At 42.3% G+C, this 20090-nt stretch overlaps 1 protein-coding gene across 4 annotated transcripts in view; it reads left to right on the top strand.

Annotated features, from left to right (window-relative positions):
• Positions 1 to 19412, top strand: part of nbeal2 (neurobeachin-like 2) — a 35941-nt gene extending 16529 nt beyond the window's left edge. For 3 of the 4 annotated variants that reach the window (XM_074653817.1, XM_074653815.1, XM_074653818.1), the window contains 35 exons: positions 868 to 1027; positions 1356 to 1458; positions 1634 to 1784; positions 2045 to 2200; positions 2301 to 2460; positions 3319 to 3407; positions 3525 to 4229; positions 4338 to 4522; positions 4715 to 4871; positions 7350 to 7493; positions 9079 to 9402; positions 10641 to 10790; positions 10893 to 11050; positions 11205 to 11329; positions 11420 to 11537; positions 11653 to 11810; positions 11896 to 12029; positions 12117 to 12224; positions 12312 to 12407; positions 12715 to 12839; positions 12977 to 13117; positions 13213 to 13343; positions 13436 to 13545; positions 13652 to 13769; positions 13944 to 14041; positions 14139 to 14252; positions 14331 to 14417; positions 14534 to 14643; positions 15155 to 15327; positions 15437 to 15531; positions 15651 to 15767; positions 16539 to 16700; positions 16797 to 16945; positions 17035 to 17170; positions 17389 to 19412. In XM_074653817.1, the coding sequence (XP_074509918.1) occupies positions 868 to 1027; positions 1356 to 1458; positions 1634 to 1784; positions 2045 to 2200; positions 2301 to 2460; positions 3319 to 3407; positions 3525 to 4229; positions 4338 to 4522; positions 4715 to 4871; positions 7350 to 7493; positions 9079 to 9402; positions 10641 to 10790; positions 10893 to 11050; positions 11205 to 11329; positions 11420 to 11537; positions 11653 to 11810; positions 11896 to 12029; positions 12117 to 12224; positions 12312 to 12407; positions 12715 to 12839; positions 12977 to 13117; positions 13213 to 13343; positions 13436 to 13545; positions 13652 to 13769; positions 13944 to 14041; positions 14139 to 14252; positions 14331 to 14417; positions 14534 to 14643; positions 15155 to 15327; positions 15437 to 15531; positions 15651 to 15767; positions 16539 to 16700; positions 16797 to 16945; positions 17035 to 17170; positions 17389 to 17496 (5355 nt within the window). In that variant the 3' untranslated portion in view covers positions 17497 to 19412. The remainder of the gene's footprint in view (positions 1 to 867; positions 1028 to 1355; positions 1459 to 1633; positions 1785 to 2044; positions 2201 to 2300; positions 2461 to 3318; positions 3408 to 3524; positions 4230 to 4337; positions 4523 to 4714; positions 4872 to 7349; positions 7494 to 9078; positions 9403 to 10640; positions 10791 to 10892; positions 11051 to 11204; positions 11330 to 11419; positions 11538 to 11652; positions 11811 to 11895; positions 12030 to 12116; positions 12225 to 12311; positions 12408 to 12714; positions 12840 to 12976; positions 13118 to 13212; positions 13344 to 13435; positions 13546 to 13651; positions 13770 to 13943; positions 14042 to 14138; positions 14253 to 14330; positions 14418 to 14533; positions 14644 to 15154; positions 15328 to 15436; positions 15532 to 15650; positions 15768 to 16538; positions 16701 to 16796; positions 16946 to 17034; positions 17171 to 17388) is intronic. The other variant, XM_074653816.1, reaches the window with a different exon arrangement.
• The last annotated feature ends 678 nt before the right edge of the window (positions 19413 to 20090 follow it).

Genomic DNA, 20090 nt, shown 5'->3' with positions numbered 1-20090 from the left:
TGCTTTGAAAATGACAGTATCACATGCTTGTGTGGGGAAATTATGCAGAGTGCGTGGTCTCTCTGACTGAGAACAAAGGGTGTCAACTATGAAATCTGTTGCTTGGAAATGATGATATGTAGATTAAAACAAAATCGAAAAATTACATTTCATATGAAGGTCATGGAAGCAACAGTGAGTTGTGATGCACTGTTGTCACTCCTGTTCTCAATTCTTGGTCTAATAATTTGCTGATAAATGTCAGTTTCTAATCTGCTTAGTGGGTCTCAAGCGAGCGTAACTTGAATAAAAAAACGTTATTGAGTAATATTGTGAAGTACACCATGATGGCAAAGTGCAGCTGTATTTGATGCTGAGCTACGTTAAAGACAAACCACCATTTATTTGTGATGGACAACAGTTTTTCTGATTTGTTGAGCCCTCTAAAGGTGCAGTAGGCCTAATTCATTACAGCATCTGTAGTAGAAATGATTTCTTCAGATTGATGATAACATGTGTTTGAGTTCAGTAGTTTACATTGTCACACAGCGTTAATGTGAATCTCTGTTGGTAGCAGCCAATCAGGTGATACGTTGGTGCAGCACAGACGTGCTTTTTGTCTGACAGGATATGTTGAAATACATGGTGTTAAGGTGGAGCATCCTGTTAGGAAGCTATGTCTCAATAATCACATGGGGGTTGCCATGTCTGACAGTGGCAAAGCCAGAAACACACATAAGGGTATACACTGAACACAAACACTTGTGCACTCAACACTTCTTCGGCCTCAAGTGTTACTAAAAATAGGCGCTACACAAACCCTTGTGCACTGATAAAATAAATGAAAACACACTTTAACACCCCTCCTCTGTGCCTCCTCTTCTGCAGGTTCCCGGCAGTATGATCGACAAGAACGTCTTAATGGCCTGTCAGCTGCTGCTGGAGCAGGTTTTCAACGAGGGAAACAGCAAACTTCTACAGCAGCTCTACAACCACCTGCTCTTTGATTTCCGCATCTGGACTAAAAGCCATTTTGCCGTTTGTCTGGGTAAAGGCACACGCAGCCACTCTGCTGTCGATTAATACACCTGTGAAGCTTTTCATGTCTGCCGAAGCTGTTTGCGTCCCTTTTTATGTGTATATGCAAGACTGAAAGGAGCAAGAGAGAGGCTAAAAGCAGAGATCGAATACATTAATGTGTCGAGTTCAGGCTGTGGCGAGGATTCAAAGTGAATCTGTGCCTGAAGCTGCACTTCTGTACTCTGTTTTGTAAATGAATGCACTTCTTTCGGTACAACCTCGCCTATTGGTTTGACATTTCTAAATGTCAAAGACATTGGAGGGAGATGACTAAAGCATTCTTTTTCTTCCCACAGCCCACATGCAGTACCTGGGGTCTGTGATACACAAAGGCAAGCAGCGCCTGAAGAGGAAGTACGGGGTCCAATATGTTCTGGATACCATTCGCACATACTACAGGTGAACCTTTGACCTTCAAAATAAGACACAGACGTCCACCACAATATATATTAAGACTTTAGTGGTTTAAAAGTTAGAATAAAAACATACTTGTTCCTATCTTTTTTAAACCATGTGTTTATCTTTTCACAAGAAGATAATTGATTTATTTCTTTACTCATATCGTTGGTCACAGTGCGGAGAAAGATGGCAGCCCTCTGTCTGAGGAAAAGCAGACGATTCAGTCCTCTCTGTTCTCCCTGCTGAAAGAATTTCTCAAGTCTCCTTCACCAGAGGAGCTCCACAGTGTCCTCGCCTACATCCTGACTGTCGGAGAGGAGAAGCAGGTAGTGCTCATATGTTTCATCTGTGTTTAATTTTGTTATCATTTGACCTTATCAGCGTGATATTTCACTTCTAATCCCCAAATGAACCCTCCCTGATCATCCATCTGCTTTATTCTCATGCTTTGGCATCTCCGTACTTTCAAACTCGTCCTGGTACCACTTAAAGCTTTACCCTCCCTAATCCACATTTCTTGGTATTTTATCCTCCACCTCCTTCACCTCTTTCCTCTCTCCTCATGCCTCTCTCCTCTCTCAATCAGGTGGTGAGGGCCTTGGATGTGCTCTATGACCTCATGAGGAGCAGCCCTCTTCGTGAGCTGGTGCAAGCCGTGCTGCTGGAGTGGGGCGTGGAGCAACTGTACTGCCTGCTGCTCACGCCGAGCTACGGAGACGAGGCCAGAGAGAGGGTTTTTAGGGTGAGAGCAGATTTGTGCCTTTTATTGCAAACTCCCATGTGATTATATTTTCAAAACAGAAAAAAAAATCTCTTTAAACAATTTCCCTTCGATATTGCAGGTTTTATACAAAATCCTCAAAAGCGAGCGAGTGGCTGAGCGCAACAAGCAGCGCATTAAGCTGAAGGATTTCGGATATCTTGGCCTGGTTTGCTTCCTTGATGAAATCCCGGTTACCATGACCACAGTGCGATGTCTGTACGAGCAGGTCCTAGCGACAGGTAATAACAAAACAGCTCTGTGTCTCTAGTCTAGTGAGTTAGAAATGGATGACAAAAGAGACCTTTATAAATGTTAAAGCACCTGGAAATTTGCTTTAAAATCTTAAGTATTTCTCAATAACATTTTATAAGCAAAAGTCAGAGTTCAAGATAAAAGTAAAAGAGTTTATTCTCAAAAACTCATCTGCTTTATCAGGACTGTGTGGTGTTATTGACAGTTGTGTTTCCCTGGTAACTTAACAGACTCATGACTATGTCTTGATGTTCCCGTTATTATAAAATTAAATTACATCGTTCTTCTAGAGGATCTAGGTTCTACAGAAAACGTCCAAGACATTAATAGGAAATAGCGAACCTGTAAATGTTACCTTTAAGTTGTGTTTGGTGCATAAATGTTGGAAATACCTGATATTACCTTTAGAAAACTGATGAGAAACAGCGTTGAAAAATTACAAATACAGAAATCTTAACCAGTATCCTTTTAATTCTGGAAGATAATAAGTGAATTTATGAAGGTTTAGGAAGGTGTTAAAATAGGTTCCCAAGGACTTTTGAGATTTGAGATTTTTATTGTATTATTATTTTTATTGTTTGCGCAATAAAACAAAGCAGCAGAAATACAACAATAAAAGAAAAGTAGTTGTGCAGGTGAGATTAAATTACCCCAAGGGGCTTATATAAGGAATCTCACTTCAATAAGCAAATACAAAATTAATGTAATTAACAAAAGTAAACAAACAAGCAAATATAAAACCCAAAAGCAATTGTACAATAAGCAACTTAAATCAAGCAGAAACATAAAATAAATAAAATATATGTAAACTTTAAAATGCAATGAAATTTGCTGCTGCCCCACAGATGCGACTCCTAACTTCAGAGACCTCTTGGCTGTGGTCTGGCTGTCCCATCGAGCTGAGCTCACTGTCCGCTTAGACATCTGCCGCAAGGTCAGTCTGCTCACACCATTTATACTCTGCTAAAACTACCATAGTCAAAAGATTCATCCTATATTCATCATCTCCATTATGAATCATCATCATCTTCCTCTTTGATATGACCCCCAGCTCTTCCATCTGATCTACTCCAACGACGATTACGTGAAGCAGCTCGCCAAGCAGCCCGGCTGGCAGGATGCTCTGACCAAGCTCTACGTGAAAGAGTGCTACGAGTCCCACGCCGCCAGCATCGCAGGCTCCAGCTCCCACAGCTCCTGCGAGCCGAACTACCGGCCGCCGCTGCACAAGGAGCAGGCTGTGGTCATAGAGGACGCGCACCCGGACATCTTCATGAGGTACCACACCTCGCAGGACATCGAGGACGAGGAGGAGGAGGATGAAGGTGGCCCACGGGACAACTCTGAGGAGTTCTCTGATTTATCCCAGTCGCCTCCAAGCGGAGGTGGAGGTCCGCTTAAAAACTTCACCGGCTCCCTCCATTTCAAGTCGTTTGACTCGGTGGACCAGGGGAGCCACTCGTCCTCCAATGCGGTTGACATCCCCACGTCTCGCCCTGACGAGGAGGGGAGAGACTACCAACCCCAGTCCCCCTTTGGTACCCCGTTTGATATGGAGCTAGGCGGCATGGGAGACACTGGCACACACACTCCTGCAGATAGTCTGACAAACACTCCATCTCCTCTCGAGCACTGCAAAGCCTTTCCACCTGACAGACCCAGGAAGAGCTCCAGTCTGTCCAACGTGCTGGACGATACCAGCTACGGGACAGACCCTCCAACTGGAGACACCATCTCCAATACGTCCAACCCACAGGTATGGCTGCTTCCTCGGCTCAGATATCACTGACACATCAAGACTAGTATTAGTTTATGAGAGTTTATTGTCTTTCTGTAAGTTATTTGAGTCTTGTTTGTGTTACAGCAGACCCCTGAGGAGGAATTGTGCAACCTGCTAACCAACATCGTCTTCTCCGTGCTGTGGAACCGCAGCGGGGCGGAGGTGGCTGAGGATGTTGTTTGGAGAGAAAGAGGACAGGTGTTTTCTGTTCTCACCAAACTGGGCTCCTCTTGCCAACTGGTCCGCCCTCCTGATGACATCAAACGCAGGTCAGTGACAATGATTTCTAATTTACTCCTCCTGAACAAACAACATTGACTTGGCAGTGAAGCTGTCCCGCAATGGAAAAACAAATTAAACCACACCTTCAGCTGTGCTACCTTTTGTGTACATATCCAGAAATGTTATTGTGTCACACTGGGGCGATGTATTCATACTGTGTTTGTCACTCTGTGTGCCAGTCTGTTGGAGATGATGCTGGAGTCGTCTTTGTCAGACCTGAGGGACGCCCAGGGAGTGACTCTGCCTTTCTGTCCCAGTCTGGTTCGGCTCCTCAGGCTGCTGCAGGACGTCCTGTTTGCTGAGGGAACAGACAACCACACGCTGTGGAGTGAAAAGGTACATCACAAATATATCACTGACATATCCTGCTTGGGCTTTGGCTAATTTCATGACTATCGAACAGCCCTCTTGATAAAGTCTGGTTGACTGTGTGAATACACAAGTGACAGTGAAGGATATAAGCCCTCTTATCCCAGACAAAGTCTGATATTATATCGTACAACTATATAAGAATATTGTCAATAAACCAAACCGAACCAAAACCAACTAATGATATTACAGCAGTATGGACCTAATAACACCTGCTGTACTTCCTCATACATGCTTTCAGCTTTCAACCTTATCTTGTCCACATACAGTGCAGCAACAGGCTATGATGCCGCTCAACTCTAGTATATGAAATATATATATAAAATATGTGAATCAGATATCTCAAAAGAGAGAAAAGTTTGAGTTCATAGTTAGTTTAAACCACCATAAAGCAGTCTACAAACAAAATAAATGGATTACTAAAATGAAATGTGCAAAAATTTATATTTAAACTCAAGATGTTAAAGGGAGATTTTGGGAAATGCACTTATTCACTTTTTTTGCTGAGTTAGATGAGAAGAATGATACCACTCTCTCACGTCTTGCCAAGAAATAAAAACTACATTAAGTTCTGGCAGGCCTGTTTTGTTACTTACGGAGCTGATAGCTCGCTGTTTCGCATATTGTCGAAATCATCTAACTATTCAACCATGACATCGAAACTCTTTTAGATAACACTAAGCTACACTTTCATTACTCCAAAACAACAAACTCTGACAACTCCTCTCTCTACTCTCACTCACGTTTCCATTGTTGTCTCTTCCGACAAACAGGAAGCGAAATATTTGAAAAAAAGGTTTCATTTCTCTGTAGGGTTCTTTCTATAATGTTCAGACACTTATAATAACAATCTGAGCCCGTCACTGGCCAAAACAAGCACTTTCACTGGACGTAATCTGACGGTGCCAGGTTGCCCCGAATGATTAAACTACAGTCTGTTTAGAAGCTGGTGGCTGCAGAGTTCTCCCTCAATACTGGACCAGTTTCATTGTGTCCCCATTAGTCACTTAGACACAAAAACATGGAAAAATATAGTCCAGATTGAAAAATACCAAAGTTATCCTTTAAGGTTAGACATTGACTTCGAACGTTTAAGGTTAGGCATTGAACTCAGATAGTTGAGGTTAGGCATTGACCTTGAATGGTTAAGGTTAGGCATGTTGGATATGTGATTATGTCACTTCCTCAACCAATAGGGATGGCAGACACTTCCAATCATCCAATTACATTGATTTGGTGGTGTTTAAAAGAACACACACCACAATTGTATCTTCTTAATGTCCTGATGAAGGTCCTTGTTGACCGAAACGTTGACTAATAAAGCAGAGAAAAGTGTGTGCGGGAGCAAGTCGTTTTTTTTTAAAAAGTACATATTGGAGGGAATTTACTCCCAGCACCACAAACAATTTTGAGAATGTGCATGTTTTCCTCTCCTTAAGGTTAGGCATTGACCTTGAACAGTTAAAGTTAGGCATTGACATTGAATGGTTAAGGTCAGGATAGGTTGCAAATCGAAAGTATTTGCAAATTTCCCCCATTTTTGGTTACCATCGAGACATGACCTTATCTAACCCTATTGCAAGAAAGCGTATCCAAAAATGTTGAACTATTCCTTTAATTAGTTTTGTTGGGTCTGGGATAAGAAGTGAATCACAAACATTCACCATGTTGGGTATCTTTAGTAAACTTTAGACCTTGAGAATTACATTAGTACGACAGAAGCAGTCATGTGATTTCAGTGTCTGTGCAGTACTGACAGTAGGAGTTTACATACTACATACCAATGCAAGGCAGGCTGCATGTTTGCTTTCTATAAATAGGCCTACTTATCCAACACCAGTGGAATTTAGTTTACTGATGAATTACAAATGTTCAGTCCAGTCAGACCAACAGTTCAATGTCTTCTTGCCAAAAAAAAAATGCAGCAGATTCCTGCCGTGACTGAGCCGGTGCCAGACACGGTGTGCCGAACAATCAAGGGTGTTGTCCTCCAAGTAATGGCGTCATTTGACTTTAGTTTTTAAAGAAGCTATTATAATTAATGTTGGGGCTATAAAATAAAATTATTAAGATACACAATAAATCTTTGAATGTCAGACTATATTGACAGTATGTGCTGATGTAATTTAGTTGGTTATGGGTAAGTAAAGCAGAAGACATCAGAGATATAAGTTCAACATTAAACACAGAGCAGCTGCAGGGTGTGGTTTGTTACTATGTTTAACGTCATGGGTAAACGTTTCCGTCCTGTCTTACTGGCTGAAGGGTGGAGAGTGATGGTTGGGTGTAGGACAGGTAGCGTCTGAATCACCTTTTTAAATGCGGGTTTAGCTGTGTTCAATGTACTGAATGGGTTTAGGTTGTCGTAGATGACGCAAGGTGTGGAAACAGGTCTTGCCTTTTTGTTTGAGTCCTTTGTTGACGGTTGTTGTTGTTGTATTGCAGATATTTGAAGGGGTGGTGAACCTGCTGGACAAGTTACAGGCCTGGCATAGCACCCCTGGCAGCCCCGGGAACACCGAACTGAAGGAAATGGCCCAGATCGGCCTGCGTATAATAACAGGATACATCAGACAGCAGCACTCACAGGTCAGCTGCCACCACAACTTGTCCTGTCCATCACCCAGCCAGTACACCAACCATAAAACGTTTCTCACCGTACATGTCTTTCACAACCCCAAACACCTGTGCGACTGAACTTTGCTGGACATAAATCTAAAGGGGTGTACAGTATTTATTTTAGTCGATAAGCGAACTCAGATAAAGCCAGTTTAGAAATACCAGGCCTTCTACGGGTTTCTTTTCAAAGACATTGTCGTCATTCCTCTGAGGGAGTGTTCTGTATGAAAGGGCAGCTCCTCTCAGAGTTATGACTGCTGCTGCTGCTGCTGCTGCTGCTGCTCTCGCTGTAGGATTGTGGGTCATAAATGAACTGACCATAAGGCTTTCCATCACATGCTGCTGTTCATCTCCAAAAGAGTACAGCTCCCCCTTTAAGCCATTTGGTTTTAACAGTATCAGGTTTGAAATAAATTAACTTAATTGCACCCTGACATCACAGCTACACGTCTCTTGGGAGTTAAACAAGCCAGAAATATACAAATAAAAGAGACAGTAACATAGCTTTATTAACTCCACTGGTGGAATGAAAGTTAGTACATAAATACTGTACTTGAGTATGATTATGAGGTACTTGTATTTCAGATTTAGGATGATTTGTACTTCTACTTCACTACATTTCAGAGGGAAATATTATACTCTTTTTTTACTCCACTATATTTATCTGACAGCTGTAGTTAACATGTTACTTTGCAGATAGAGATTTTTCATATAAAGCATATCATCAGCTTATACAATATGATCGTATGTTATAGATTAAACTATACAACATATAAAAAATAGCTATACCTCGTCTAAATACATCAATACAATACTGCTTGTAGAAAAATGCATCCGTATTAACAATTCAATAATACTAAATATAATAATATAACAGTCACTGGGGCCATTTTCCTGCATGAGTGCTTATATTTCTAATCTATGATTTATTTCTTTAAGCACATTTTTGCTGATTATACTGGCGTGCTTTTACTTCAAGGTGCTGTTGATAACATTGATAACATTCAGTCAGTAGATGTCTCATTCTCCCTCCCCCGTTCCATTGCATTTACTTCACAACAAGTCGTTGCCAGGCACTTACCGTCAATCTCAGCCATTTATACGTTTTTTCCACTGACTACCGACAACCCAGAGATACCAACGTTGTTTTAATATTGGCTCCCAAGCCCTGTTACAAGTGGGAACCAAACGTCAGATAGCTTACAAAGAAATAATCAAAACGTTCATTCTGGACCCGCCAAAAGTTTTAAAATGATTCACAATCATAATATTTTTTATATATTTTTCTTATTTTTTCATATATTTTTTCGGCACCTTTCTACTATAAAAGTTTGTTTTCTTTTTTTTTATATTTCTCTACATAAAAATTTTATCATTAAGACCTTTAAGTATAATTTTGAACACAGAACTTTGACTTGTAGTGGAGTATTTTTACCATGTTGTTTTGATAGGCCCTGAATAGGATAAGTGATTACAGAAAATGGATGTAATGGATGGATGGATTTGTTTATACACTGTATGGATATGTTCTGATTTGCCTCTTGCTCCTCTCCAGGTGTGTGTGATGGCCTACGTGAAGCTCCACAGCCTCCTCCAGACTGTGCTGTGTCTGAGCTGGGAGGAGGTGTGCTTCCTGCTGGGGCAGTTGGGTGCCCCCCTGTGGCCAGGAGGCGTAATGGACAAAACAGACAGTGCACATGAGGAGACTTTCTCCCAGCTTGTGCCCATTGTGCGCACGCTGCTTGACCAGCACGCTGACCCCGTCACCATCCAAAAGCTACTGCCCAACCTGCCCATCACTAACGGCAGCACCACCTTCGCCGAGGACCTGAAGGCCTTCTGTCACACAGCGGAGTGGCAAGGCTTTTACCAGCAGCAGGTGAGTGTTTTGGCTGTGCATTTAAAAATAGATGCCATTTATCATCTGCTTAGGGAGTCTAGAAAGCCTCCTCTGCAGTCTTTGGTATGACTAATCAACCATCCTCTCTGAGATACTGCTGGTTCTGTTCTTTGTCACATTAGTGTACATTCAGGATTTTCACAATCTTGCCTCCTGGTGTGATCAGTTGCCTCCTGATGGGTGGCTGAGAAATCTAATCCCAAATTTTTACAACTACTATCACAAGTTTAGAAAGTAGAGCAAACAACCCTGAACTCCCTAAAGCCTTTTCCAGCTGACCCTCAGTGTATTTTAAGCTGAGACCAGTTTATACTCAAACTTGAATGCCAGACGTGCTCACCACTAGCTGAGGGGTGGATTTATCATCGCTCTGTGTGACAGTGCACGTTCATAAATCTGCTTTGTTTAGATTACTTTTGTATACAGATCCCGCAATACATTATCCAGTGTGACATAACTTTGGCTGCCAATGACAGTTTTTGAAACTTGGCCCCAGGTTGATTTCTCAACCATGTATGTCTAAGTGTTTATGTGTTTGGCCTATTTGTTATAAATGAATGTATAGGTTCTGTATATGTTTCTGTGTGTTTATGCAACTTCATGTTTTTAGCATGAAGTGATAAGGCAGTGAGAGGAGTTTAAGAAGTGTAGTAGTTAATATTACAATAAATAGATAAGGGGTAAGTGTATTTCCAGCTCTCATTTGTACAGTGAGACTACAGTGAGTTTTATGCATCTAACATGCAGTATTCTTCCTTTAGGAACTGATATAAGGTACCTTTACATAGAAAATAATGAACCAGGTTAAACTCTGGCTTAGGGGAAACTTGAAAGTGTAAGTTTATCGTCCAAGTTATAATTTGTATGTAATTTTATTTTTGTTAAGGGGAGACAATTCAGGCAAAAACATTGTTTTTCATCTACTGGTGAGATTTTGGGCTATTTTGCTTCCATAACATGTCTTCTTTCAGACTACTGGAAAGAAAACATCCAGAATACACATTTAGGTGTATATTTTACAACACTTTGTCTATTTGCACGTGTAGATTTCTCCTAAATTCACCAAAAATTAGCATTAGATGATGCCTCATTTGCATATTTAAACATACATTTTTAGAGTATCCTGATGTTTGCATCAAGGTTTTTTACTTTGTTGAGATGTCCATGACATTTTTCGTTCCTAGTGTGTACGTTAATGTCTGTAAATCCCCCTCCAGGTCCAGCCCACCATGGTGCAGTATGAGCAGGACACGTTTGGGAGGAGCCACGACATCATGTCCAATTTCTGGAACTCCTGCTTCGATGACCTGATGAGTACGGCCTTTAGACGGGACAAAGAAAGATCAGACAGCAAGTCCAAGTTTCAGGTTATAAAACTTTCAATCTTCATGCAACAAACACTGTCATATAACAGCTTGAGTTAAACCGTTCACATTACTGAAACATTGCGTCTGTTTGTGTGGAAGCAGGAAGTGATCGTGGATCCTTGTATGAAGCGAGTCAGAAGTGAGAACAGCAGGTACTACAGCTTGCAGAAGCTGAGCTCCAGCCAGCAGGGGGTGGTGTGGCAGCACTGGAGAGCTCTTCGCAGGCTTTTGACCAGTGAGAGGGGAGCATGGGCCAACAAGTATGACAACCTCTGACTTTTAATCAGTATTTTTTCTCAAAAATCTCTCTGACCAAGAATTACATGAATATCAGTATGAGAGGAGACATTTATCTGAAACTATACTGTCCTTTCGCTGCTAAATTGTCATTTTCCCTTTGCCTTATTTTGCCAGAGTTCAACCAGAGGTGAAATTGAAATTGTCCAATGCGGAGACATATTCAAAGATGCGTCTCAAACTTGTTCCCAACTTCAACTATGATCCTCACATTGAGGCCAGTGCCCTGAGGGACAACATGGGTATGTTCTTGGGTATAAACATATTATCTTTGCTCTTTTTGTTATGAAAGCAAAATGCAGTAAAGATGTTTTGGTTTTTGTGATGTCCAGGAGCTGACAGCCCTCGTAGCTCTGAACCCCTCCCATTGGCTGTTGCAAAGGAGGCAAAAGTAAGCTACATGGAGGACGATCAGCTAGGGGAAGAGGACATCGTCTTTTTGGATAACAAGTGAGTCTCTAAGTCGCATGACTTTTGTGCCAGTGCCTACAGCTTACTGCATGACTGTGGGCCATAAACACAATATATAATATGTAAAGGTTTAATCTTTTTCCCGTACTGTCAGGGTGGAGGGAGAAGACGAGAGTCAGAGAGAAAAACTGGTTCTGTCTGAGGACTGCGAGCTCATCACCATCGTGGCGGTCGTGCCGGGTCGTCTGGAGGTTACCACGCACCATCTCTACTTCTACGATGGCAGCAGTGAGAAAGAAGAGACAGAGGAAGGTAAGGAGATATGTGATCATGAACATCACACCTTCACTATTCTTCAAAGGGTCTTTACAGAAGTGAATAATATCTGTGTCATTAGGAATCGGGTTTGATTTCAAGAGACCGCTGTCTCAGCTCAGAGAAGTCCATCTGAGGCGCTACAACCTGCGACGCTCTGCACTGGAGCTGTTCTTCATAGACCAGGCTCATTACTTCATCAACTTTAGGAAAAAGGTGATGGTCAGTTCAAAATGTAACTCCTTCTGTGCTGTAATTAGAATTAATTTTTTTTAATTCTTGCATGTGTGCCCTCTTACGTAGGTACGAAACAAAGTGTACTCCAGGATCCTGGGGCTGCGGCCTCCCAACCTGTTCTACTTCGGCTCTCGCTCCCCCCAAGAGCTCCTGAAGGCATCTGGGCTCACACAGGTAGTTATTTAATTCAATCATCTCTATTATTATGATCAGAATTTTGCTTATTGTGTTGGACCAATGTCATGTTGATGCGTTGAACAGAAATGGGTCTGCAGAGAAATCTCCAACTTCGAGTACTTGATGCAACTGAACACCATTTCTGGACGCACTTACAATGACCTGTCGCAGTATCCTGTGGTAAGTACACTCCATCTCCTCGGACAGTGTGCACTACTTAAATATATGTATATATATATAATATTTAACATTCCCACAATCCACCCCCCATCATACAATTAAATTAAATTAAATTAAATTAAATTCAAATAAAATAAAATAAATGTATATAGGTTGATATAGCTCAGTGCATTTCTATATTAATGTATATTGTAAATAACAAACTGATTTGGACGTTGCAGAGATTTGTATCCTATGGTTACAAAAGATTATCCACTTCCAGTGTGAAAAGGCATCATGTTGCAGTTGTGTTTTTGTTTCTCTTCAGTTCCCCTGGATCTTGTGTGACTACACCTCTCCCATTCTGGATCTGGAGGACCCATCAGTTTTCAGAGACTTGTCCAAACCAATCGGTGTGGTCAACGCACGCCATGCACAGAATGTCAGAGAAAAGTAAGTGGTTATATAACGATGGGATTTTGGTTTTATTAAAAAGGCTTGCAGATCAGTAGCCAACCAAGGAAACATACGTTATAGATAAGGAGCTAAAATGCTTTAATCAATGATCATTTCTTCTGTTTATCCCAAAGGTATGAGAGCTTTGAGGACTCAACAGGCACCATCGACAAATTCCACTATGGCACACACTACTCTAATGCAGCAGGAGTCATGCACTACATGATCCGCATGGAGCCGTTCACAACTCTGCATATCCAGCTGCAGAGTGGCAGGTTGGGGACGCCGGCTACTACTGCATTATATTTCAGGAAAAAAAAAAGTCCCGCTATTCTGCAGTCTCATGTCGGAACATGTCTTCACTGTTTAGGTTTGACTGCGCAGACAGACAGTTCCACTCTGTGGCAGCGGCCTGGCAGGCTCGCATTGAGAGCCCAGCTGACGTCAAAGAGCTCATCCCGGAGTTCTTCTACTACCCAGAAGTCCTGCAGAACATGAACGGTAAGGAAGCAAATTAATCTGCTTCGTTTTGTTGCATGTTGATACAAATATTTGAAAGGATCTAATGCATCGTTGCTGCGTTATTGTTGTAGGCTTCGACCTGGGACGTTTGCAGATATCTCAAGACCCGGTGGCAGATGTTCTGCTGCCTCGCTGGGCCTCATCAAGAGAAGACTTCATCAGGCAACACAGGAAAGCCCTGGTGAGTCAACACAAACAGTATACAGAGTCTTAAAACTTTTTTAACATACTGTATTAAGATGTACTCAAGATTCAAGATGACAACAACTTGTATTTTAAATATCTAGGAATGTGAGCATGTGTCCAGTCACCTCCATGAGTGGATTGACCTGATCTTTGGTTACAAGCAGAGAGGCGAAGAGGCCGTGAATGCCCTCAATGTCTTCTACTACTGCACATACGAGGGTAAAAACTCTGTCTTACTGATTAGTGATGCATGGAATCTGCTAGTCTTGTGATGATTTCTTTCAACAGTGTTTTCTCCTGATGTCCCATATTTCCCTTCAGTTTTTACACAACAACAGTGAACAGTGTTTTTCTGTGCTCTTGAATGAGACTTCTTGTTTGGCTCCTCTGCAGGAGCCGTAGATCTGGATGCAATTGCCAACGAGACAGAGCGTAAGGCCCTGGAGGGCATCATCAGCAACTTTGGACAGACTCCCTGTCAGCTCCTTAAGGTACAACTGAACTCACAGACTAATTCACAGCCTTGATTATCAATACAATTCTGCATAAAAAGCAGCAGCTTTATATCATGTTTCTTTCTCGAACCAGGAGCCTCATCCTCCTCGTATGTCATCTGAGAACGCAGCTAGGCGGCAGGCCCGCCTGGACACTCTGCCCCCGAACATCTTTGAGCAGCTTGACAAACTTCGGCCATTTGTGGAGGTGGGTTCTGTCACAATCTCATTATTCCCCCCCAAAAAAAACTGTATGTATTAACATGTGTGTTTGTGTGTGCTTCAGGTGGTAAGCGATGGCCTTCCTCTGATCCAGGCGGTGGTACCAAAGAGCCAGAATCGCTCCTCAATCATCCAGGGATCAGATATACTGGTAAGATTTCATAAGAGCCACATGTTAAACTTAACACAGACATAACAACAACAACACACTAATTTGAAATAGTTGAGGTTTATCATTTTTTATATTATGGCACTTTTTCTCTGCAGGTGACTGTGAGTTCAACCGGGTTGATAGGAACACACAGCTGGTTGCCATACGACAAAAACATCGCCAACTACTTCACCTTCACTAAGGACCCGACCATGACTAATCCCAAGTGAGTGCCCTCAGGAAACACACGCCCATATCTAAGTTTTTGTGGTTTACACAATCATCCCACTTCTAGAATGACTATCTGTGAAATATCTGTTTACCAAAATCTCCCAGGAATGTCATTAGCTAACTTTATAAAACAAGCCTCTTAGTACTTTATTTACTTCTTCTATTTATCTGATGGATGTTTTTAGTTTTACTCAGGAATTCTCAACCGAGTCAGTGAAAACCCACTTACTTAACGTCATTTCAAAAGATGCTTAAAAGTTTCCTGACAGCTGGATGGAAGCGTAACATCTGTTTTAATTAATTCAAATATTCTAAACTGACCTTGAACCTGGATCACATAAACGCAAGATAAATCAGAACCATTTGAACACTGCAGGCTGTAATTTGCAGATGTCATGACAGTTTAATGTGCCGATTATAAATCTCCTCCACATTTTAGGCCACAGCTCACTCTCATTTCTTGTTTTTTTAACTTTGATCTTTCCAACCTTCCTTCTGTGGTGCAGAACGCAGCGATTCTTGAGCGGACCGTTCTCTCCCGGGGTGGACATCAGCGCTCAGGTGCTGGTGGTGTCCAACGACGGCCGCCTGCTGTTCAGTGGAGGACACTGGGACTGCAGTCTCCGTGTCACCCAGCTGGGGAAGGGAAAGCTGGTGGGCAGGATCTGCCGGCACATCGGTAAGCTCTTAGTGTCATATGTCTAACTTATATATATATATAATTTATAAATGTGCTTTGTTTCGACATATGTTACATATTTGTTTGTATTTTGATGTGTTCCCCAAAGACGTTGTTACCTGCTTGGCTCTGGATCTGTGTGGCATCTACCTCATCTCTGGTTCAAGGGACACATCCTGTATAGTATGGCAGGTTCTACAGCAGGTAAACATCTTCAGATCTGTCTGTCTTCATCTAGGCTCACTCACATTTGCATGATTAGAAGCAGCAGTCAAAGAAGTTGTGGCTTCACATATGGATTCTCCTTTTCTTTTGTCCTTCAGGGTGGCTTCTCCAGCGGTCTGTCTCCTCGGCCGGTGCAGATTCTCTGTGGCCACGACCAGGAGGTCACCTGTGTGGCCATCAGCACTGAACTGGACATGGCTGTCTCAGGGTCGAAGGTCAGCGATATCACACTCTATGAACAGTTATGACGTTGATGCGAAACACTGAATATGCACAAATAAGTAAAAGAAAATAATAATGTTGATTATTTTCATTATTCATTAATCAGACGTTTGGTTTATAACAATGAAAGGCAAGGAAAAGCTTTAAACTCCCATATTTGAGAAGCTTCACTTTTCCACAAGTAATTTTTTGTTGATTGCCTTATTGATTAATCGACTAATCTTTTCCACTCTATAGTAAACTATAAAATTATATAAAAACTTTTGTGCAGGTGTGAAAAATGCTGTTCAACGTCAATAACTTTTACGTGTGTGAAAACACAAATTGGATGTCCTCCAAGCAAACTGTGATGTGGCTCATTAAAAGTGAGATGTAATCTGTACAGTACCCGCTACAGGAAACAACCCCAAAACACAGACTTTATAGGTATGAAGAGACAGATGTTGCCATCTTCTAGCACAGCCGTTGTTCAAACCTGGAAAGTGTAACCACAGTTTTGGCTGAATCTCATTTTGAGCTTTTTTCTTGTGCTCCTAACGGGTTAAATTAGAGAAGATACATACAAGTCCATTATGCCTATCTTTACGTTGATCTATTAAGACTCTCTCTGTTGCCAAAAGTTGTAGCATGGTTGCCAAGACTCCAATAAACTTGTGAGTCCATGTGGCTTTGGTTTGCATAGTGAAACTAAAAAACATACAAAACAGTAGAGAACAGTTCATTGCATCTTAACTGACCCTCCGTTGTTGTTCACTGTGTGTCAGGATGGGACTGTGATAGTGCACACGGTCCGACGAGGCCAGTTCCTGCGAACGCTGCGGCCTCCTGGTGATAGCTGTGTACCCGCCCACATCTCTGAGCTCCAGGTGGGCATGGAGGGCCACATAGTGGTGCAGACCTCGCTGGAGGAACGCTCTAATAGAAAGGTACTTTAATATATATACAGTACTGTGCGTATACAAACACACACAAGTTTCTTAACCTGCTTATGCCATTACCAAAATGCTGCTTCTTCCCTACAGGGCAAGTACTCCATTCATGTTTACTCTGTAAACTGCTGTCTGCTGGCCTCCATCACCATGGAGGAGCAGGTGACTGCTCTCCACCTGGTGTCTGAGCACATCATCCTGGGGACCGCGGAGGGCAGCCTCCACATACGAGATTTATGCAGGTAAAGAGAACATAGTTTGTTCATAATGCTGCACGTATAGTTTAAGTTTAAGTTTAGCTCTTCATGCTAAACTCTTCTCTGTTTGACAGCCTGAACGCTCCGGTAGCGCCCCTGGCCTTGAAGGTTCCCGTGAGGAGCGTGTCTGTCACTAAAGAGTGCAGCCACATCCTGGTGGGACTGGAGGACGGGAAGTTGATTGTGGTGGGGGCCGGGAAGCCAGAGGAGGTGAGAACATCAAGTGATTGTGAGATGAGTTGGGTGGCGGTGTATGTTTGTATGTGTGAGTGTGTGAGGAAGAGGAGGAGGAGGAGGAGGGGGGGTAATCATATGCTAAGTGCTTGTTGAAAACCAGGTTTTTCAGATGATAATTGAGCGTCTCTTGTCTGACATCTCCGTTTCTAGCCCTCCAGTGAAGATTAACATGTTTCCGCTCCCGTCCTCAGGTTCGCTCAGGACAATTCTCCCGTCGCATTTGGGGCTCCACACGGCGCATCACTCAGGTGTCGGCTGGTGAAACCGAGTATAATCCCACTGGGAATGCTGGCAAATGAGATGAGCAATGGTGGAGGAACTCTGAGGACTCTGTAGGTTGCATACACCTACGCCCGCCAAGATGCTCGCCAGACTCAACAAGGCCTTTGTTCCCTTTACACGCTGGGAAACTCTCCTCCTCACTCAGCCACTGATCTCTCTGAGAGAGCAACTATACACTGTGCACTTTTTTAAAATTCTTAACTGATTTGATATTTTATTGTGTATTTCATTTACTGTTTTTTAATCAGCATCATTCCAAAGAGTGGCCTTATTTTTGTGGGTGGACAAGAGCTCGGTGTTTGAACCCACTGTTGAACAGTGAGTCATGTTTCAGGGATGTGACTCATGCTGATGCACACGCAGCGTCAGACACAGAGAGGAGTAATGCCGTGAACTCTCCAGGCTCCGTGTTCTTGGTTTATTTCTTGTCAGAGGAGCAGCTGCGAGCCATGTGCTGTCTGTTGAATGTCCCAAAGTCATTGGTTTGGCGATGGCATCTTCTTAAAACTCCTGGAAACTTGAAAACTGCTGTAGATGTTAATCGAGATTTCCATATTGCAATACTGGTGAATGCCACACGGGGGATTGTAAAAAAAAAAAGATATACAGGAGGTAACTGATCACTGTAGTGAACCGATGCTGTGTTGTGATCTTCAGCGGTCGACATCAGGATTTGCTGCAGCAGAAGTGCACCGCAATACCACAGTGTATAATCCTGCATTCCTCTAGGCTCAATGTAAAACTGTTACAATTAAAGCAATAACTGCTTTAATGGTCAAGTATGTGAATATATTCACTTTTTTATCATAACTGTGGAGCTTGGATGCATTGCAGCTCAAGAGGAGTGCCTCCTGTTGCCTTACACACACAATGGAGTAAAGACCTTTACACATGTGTCTTTTGTTATTACTGTTCACCACACGACTATATCCCTGTTTTATTTCTGAAAAGTGCCTTTTTTAGCTTGTGTCTAGAGCCATGTATAAACACTGAAATCCAATCATCTATGTAAGATCACTATATATGTCAGACTGTACCCCTGCTGATCTGATTTAAACCCACTTTACTACTCTACTATGACTCTTATGTTGTTAATGAACACAGTAAACTGTTGGCTGGACGCACATACTTGCCTGTACTGGTATTGTACTCTGTTTTATGAAGCGCTGAAAAACATCTGAAGACACGATGACTCTGAAACATGTGAGCACAAAGTCTGTGAGCGAGTTTCAGAGGAATTCACTTCCTGCCAGCTTCTTTTGCTGTGGTCGGAACAAAGTAGTTGTTATGCAGCGTCATGACAGGACGGAGACAAAGGGAACTATTTGGGCGAATGCAATACCCATAACATGGCACATACACACAAATTACCTAGTCTTTGGAAGGGATGTTCAGAATAACCTTTAGTGTAAGCAAGTATAAAAGAAACTTGTATTTGAAATGGTGTTTACTTTCATCTGCTTTCCACCCTGGGAAATCACAAAATCAGTACATTCAGCCTGTCTAAGATCACATTTTATTCAACTGTAAGATGAGATCGACTGTGTCTCATCTCATCTGTGAAAATAATGGATTGTTTGCATCAGCAGCTGCTCAATTACACATTTGATCATCTACTTTGCCATTGTGCAAACTGATATCAATTCATGTTGACGCTGCTCTGTTTTGCTCTTAATGTCATGAATGTGATATTTCACTTAATTATGCTGTAACACTCAGAGTCTTTAGATTAATCTATGGAGCTCAAAATAGAGGCTTCCTTTCAGCATTGGGTCTTTACAATCACAAACGTGGGTTGATGATGTTTTTGGTATTATTTGTTGTTTAAATGTCCTGATTTCAGTTCTACAAAAAAGCACTGCCTTGTATTTAGACTATTTAGCTTTTGTATTGTTCTTGGAAGATGTTGAAAATACACTTTACTTTTTAAAAAGCCTGTGCTCCTTGTAACGTAAACATGGGTGAATCAGTGACTGTCTGTCCGTCTGAGTCTTAATGCTCCTTCTTGAAATTGTCCTAATATGGCCAATAATTGTGACTTCTATTCAGGAATCCTTCTTTTCTGTGAACCGCTGCCCATATCCTGAGGATGATCAGCCCATTACTGAAAAACGAGCTCTGATTCTTGTGTGTGAACCACAGCAGGAAGGAAACTGATCCGCTGCCACAACGCAGATCATCCAGCTCCTCTACTGTAATCCCAGCCTTCGCATGCGTCTGTGATGTTAACCCTGTTTGAGTTGAAAAGGTCACAGCGAGCAGCAATGGCACATTTACTTGAAGAGGAGACTTTGATCTCCTGGTGGGCCGAACATCCTGTCGGCCTCCCCATAAACACCTCCGGGGGTACAATTCAGAGGGGTGGGGAGGGGTGATAAAACCCGACCTCTAGACCCCCAGTCAAATACAGACCACAGAATAGTGAATAAGGGAAGTGGAGTAGGAGGGATGCAGTCACTCTGATGTGGCTCCACTGACAATGGTGGGAGGGGTTGACACCTCGCTCTCGGTTATTGGCGGTATCTCCCTCTGACCCCTCCAGACCTGAGAGCAGGCGGAGGGGACGGATGACATGAAATGCTGCAATTTTGGTGTTGTTCAAGTTGTTCCT

The sequence above is a fragment of the Sebastes fasciatus genome, chromosome 12, assembly GCF_043250625.1.
Source record: "Sebastes fasciatus isolate fSebFas1 chromosome 12, fSebFas1.pri, whole genome shotgun sequence".
NCBI classification, from domain to species: domain Eukaryota; kingdom Metazoa; phylum Chordata; class Actinopteri; order Perciformes; family Sebastidae; genus Sebastes; species Sebastes fasciatus.
Note: the sequence above shows the minus strand (reverse complement) of the source record. Positions and strands in the feature narration are given on the sequence as shown.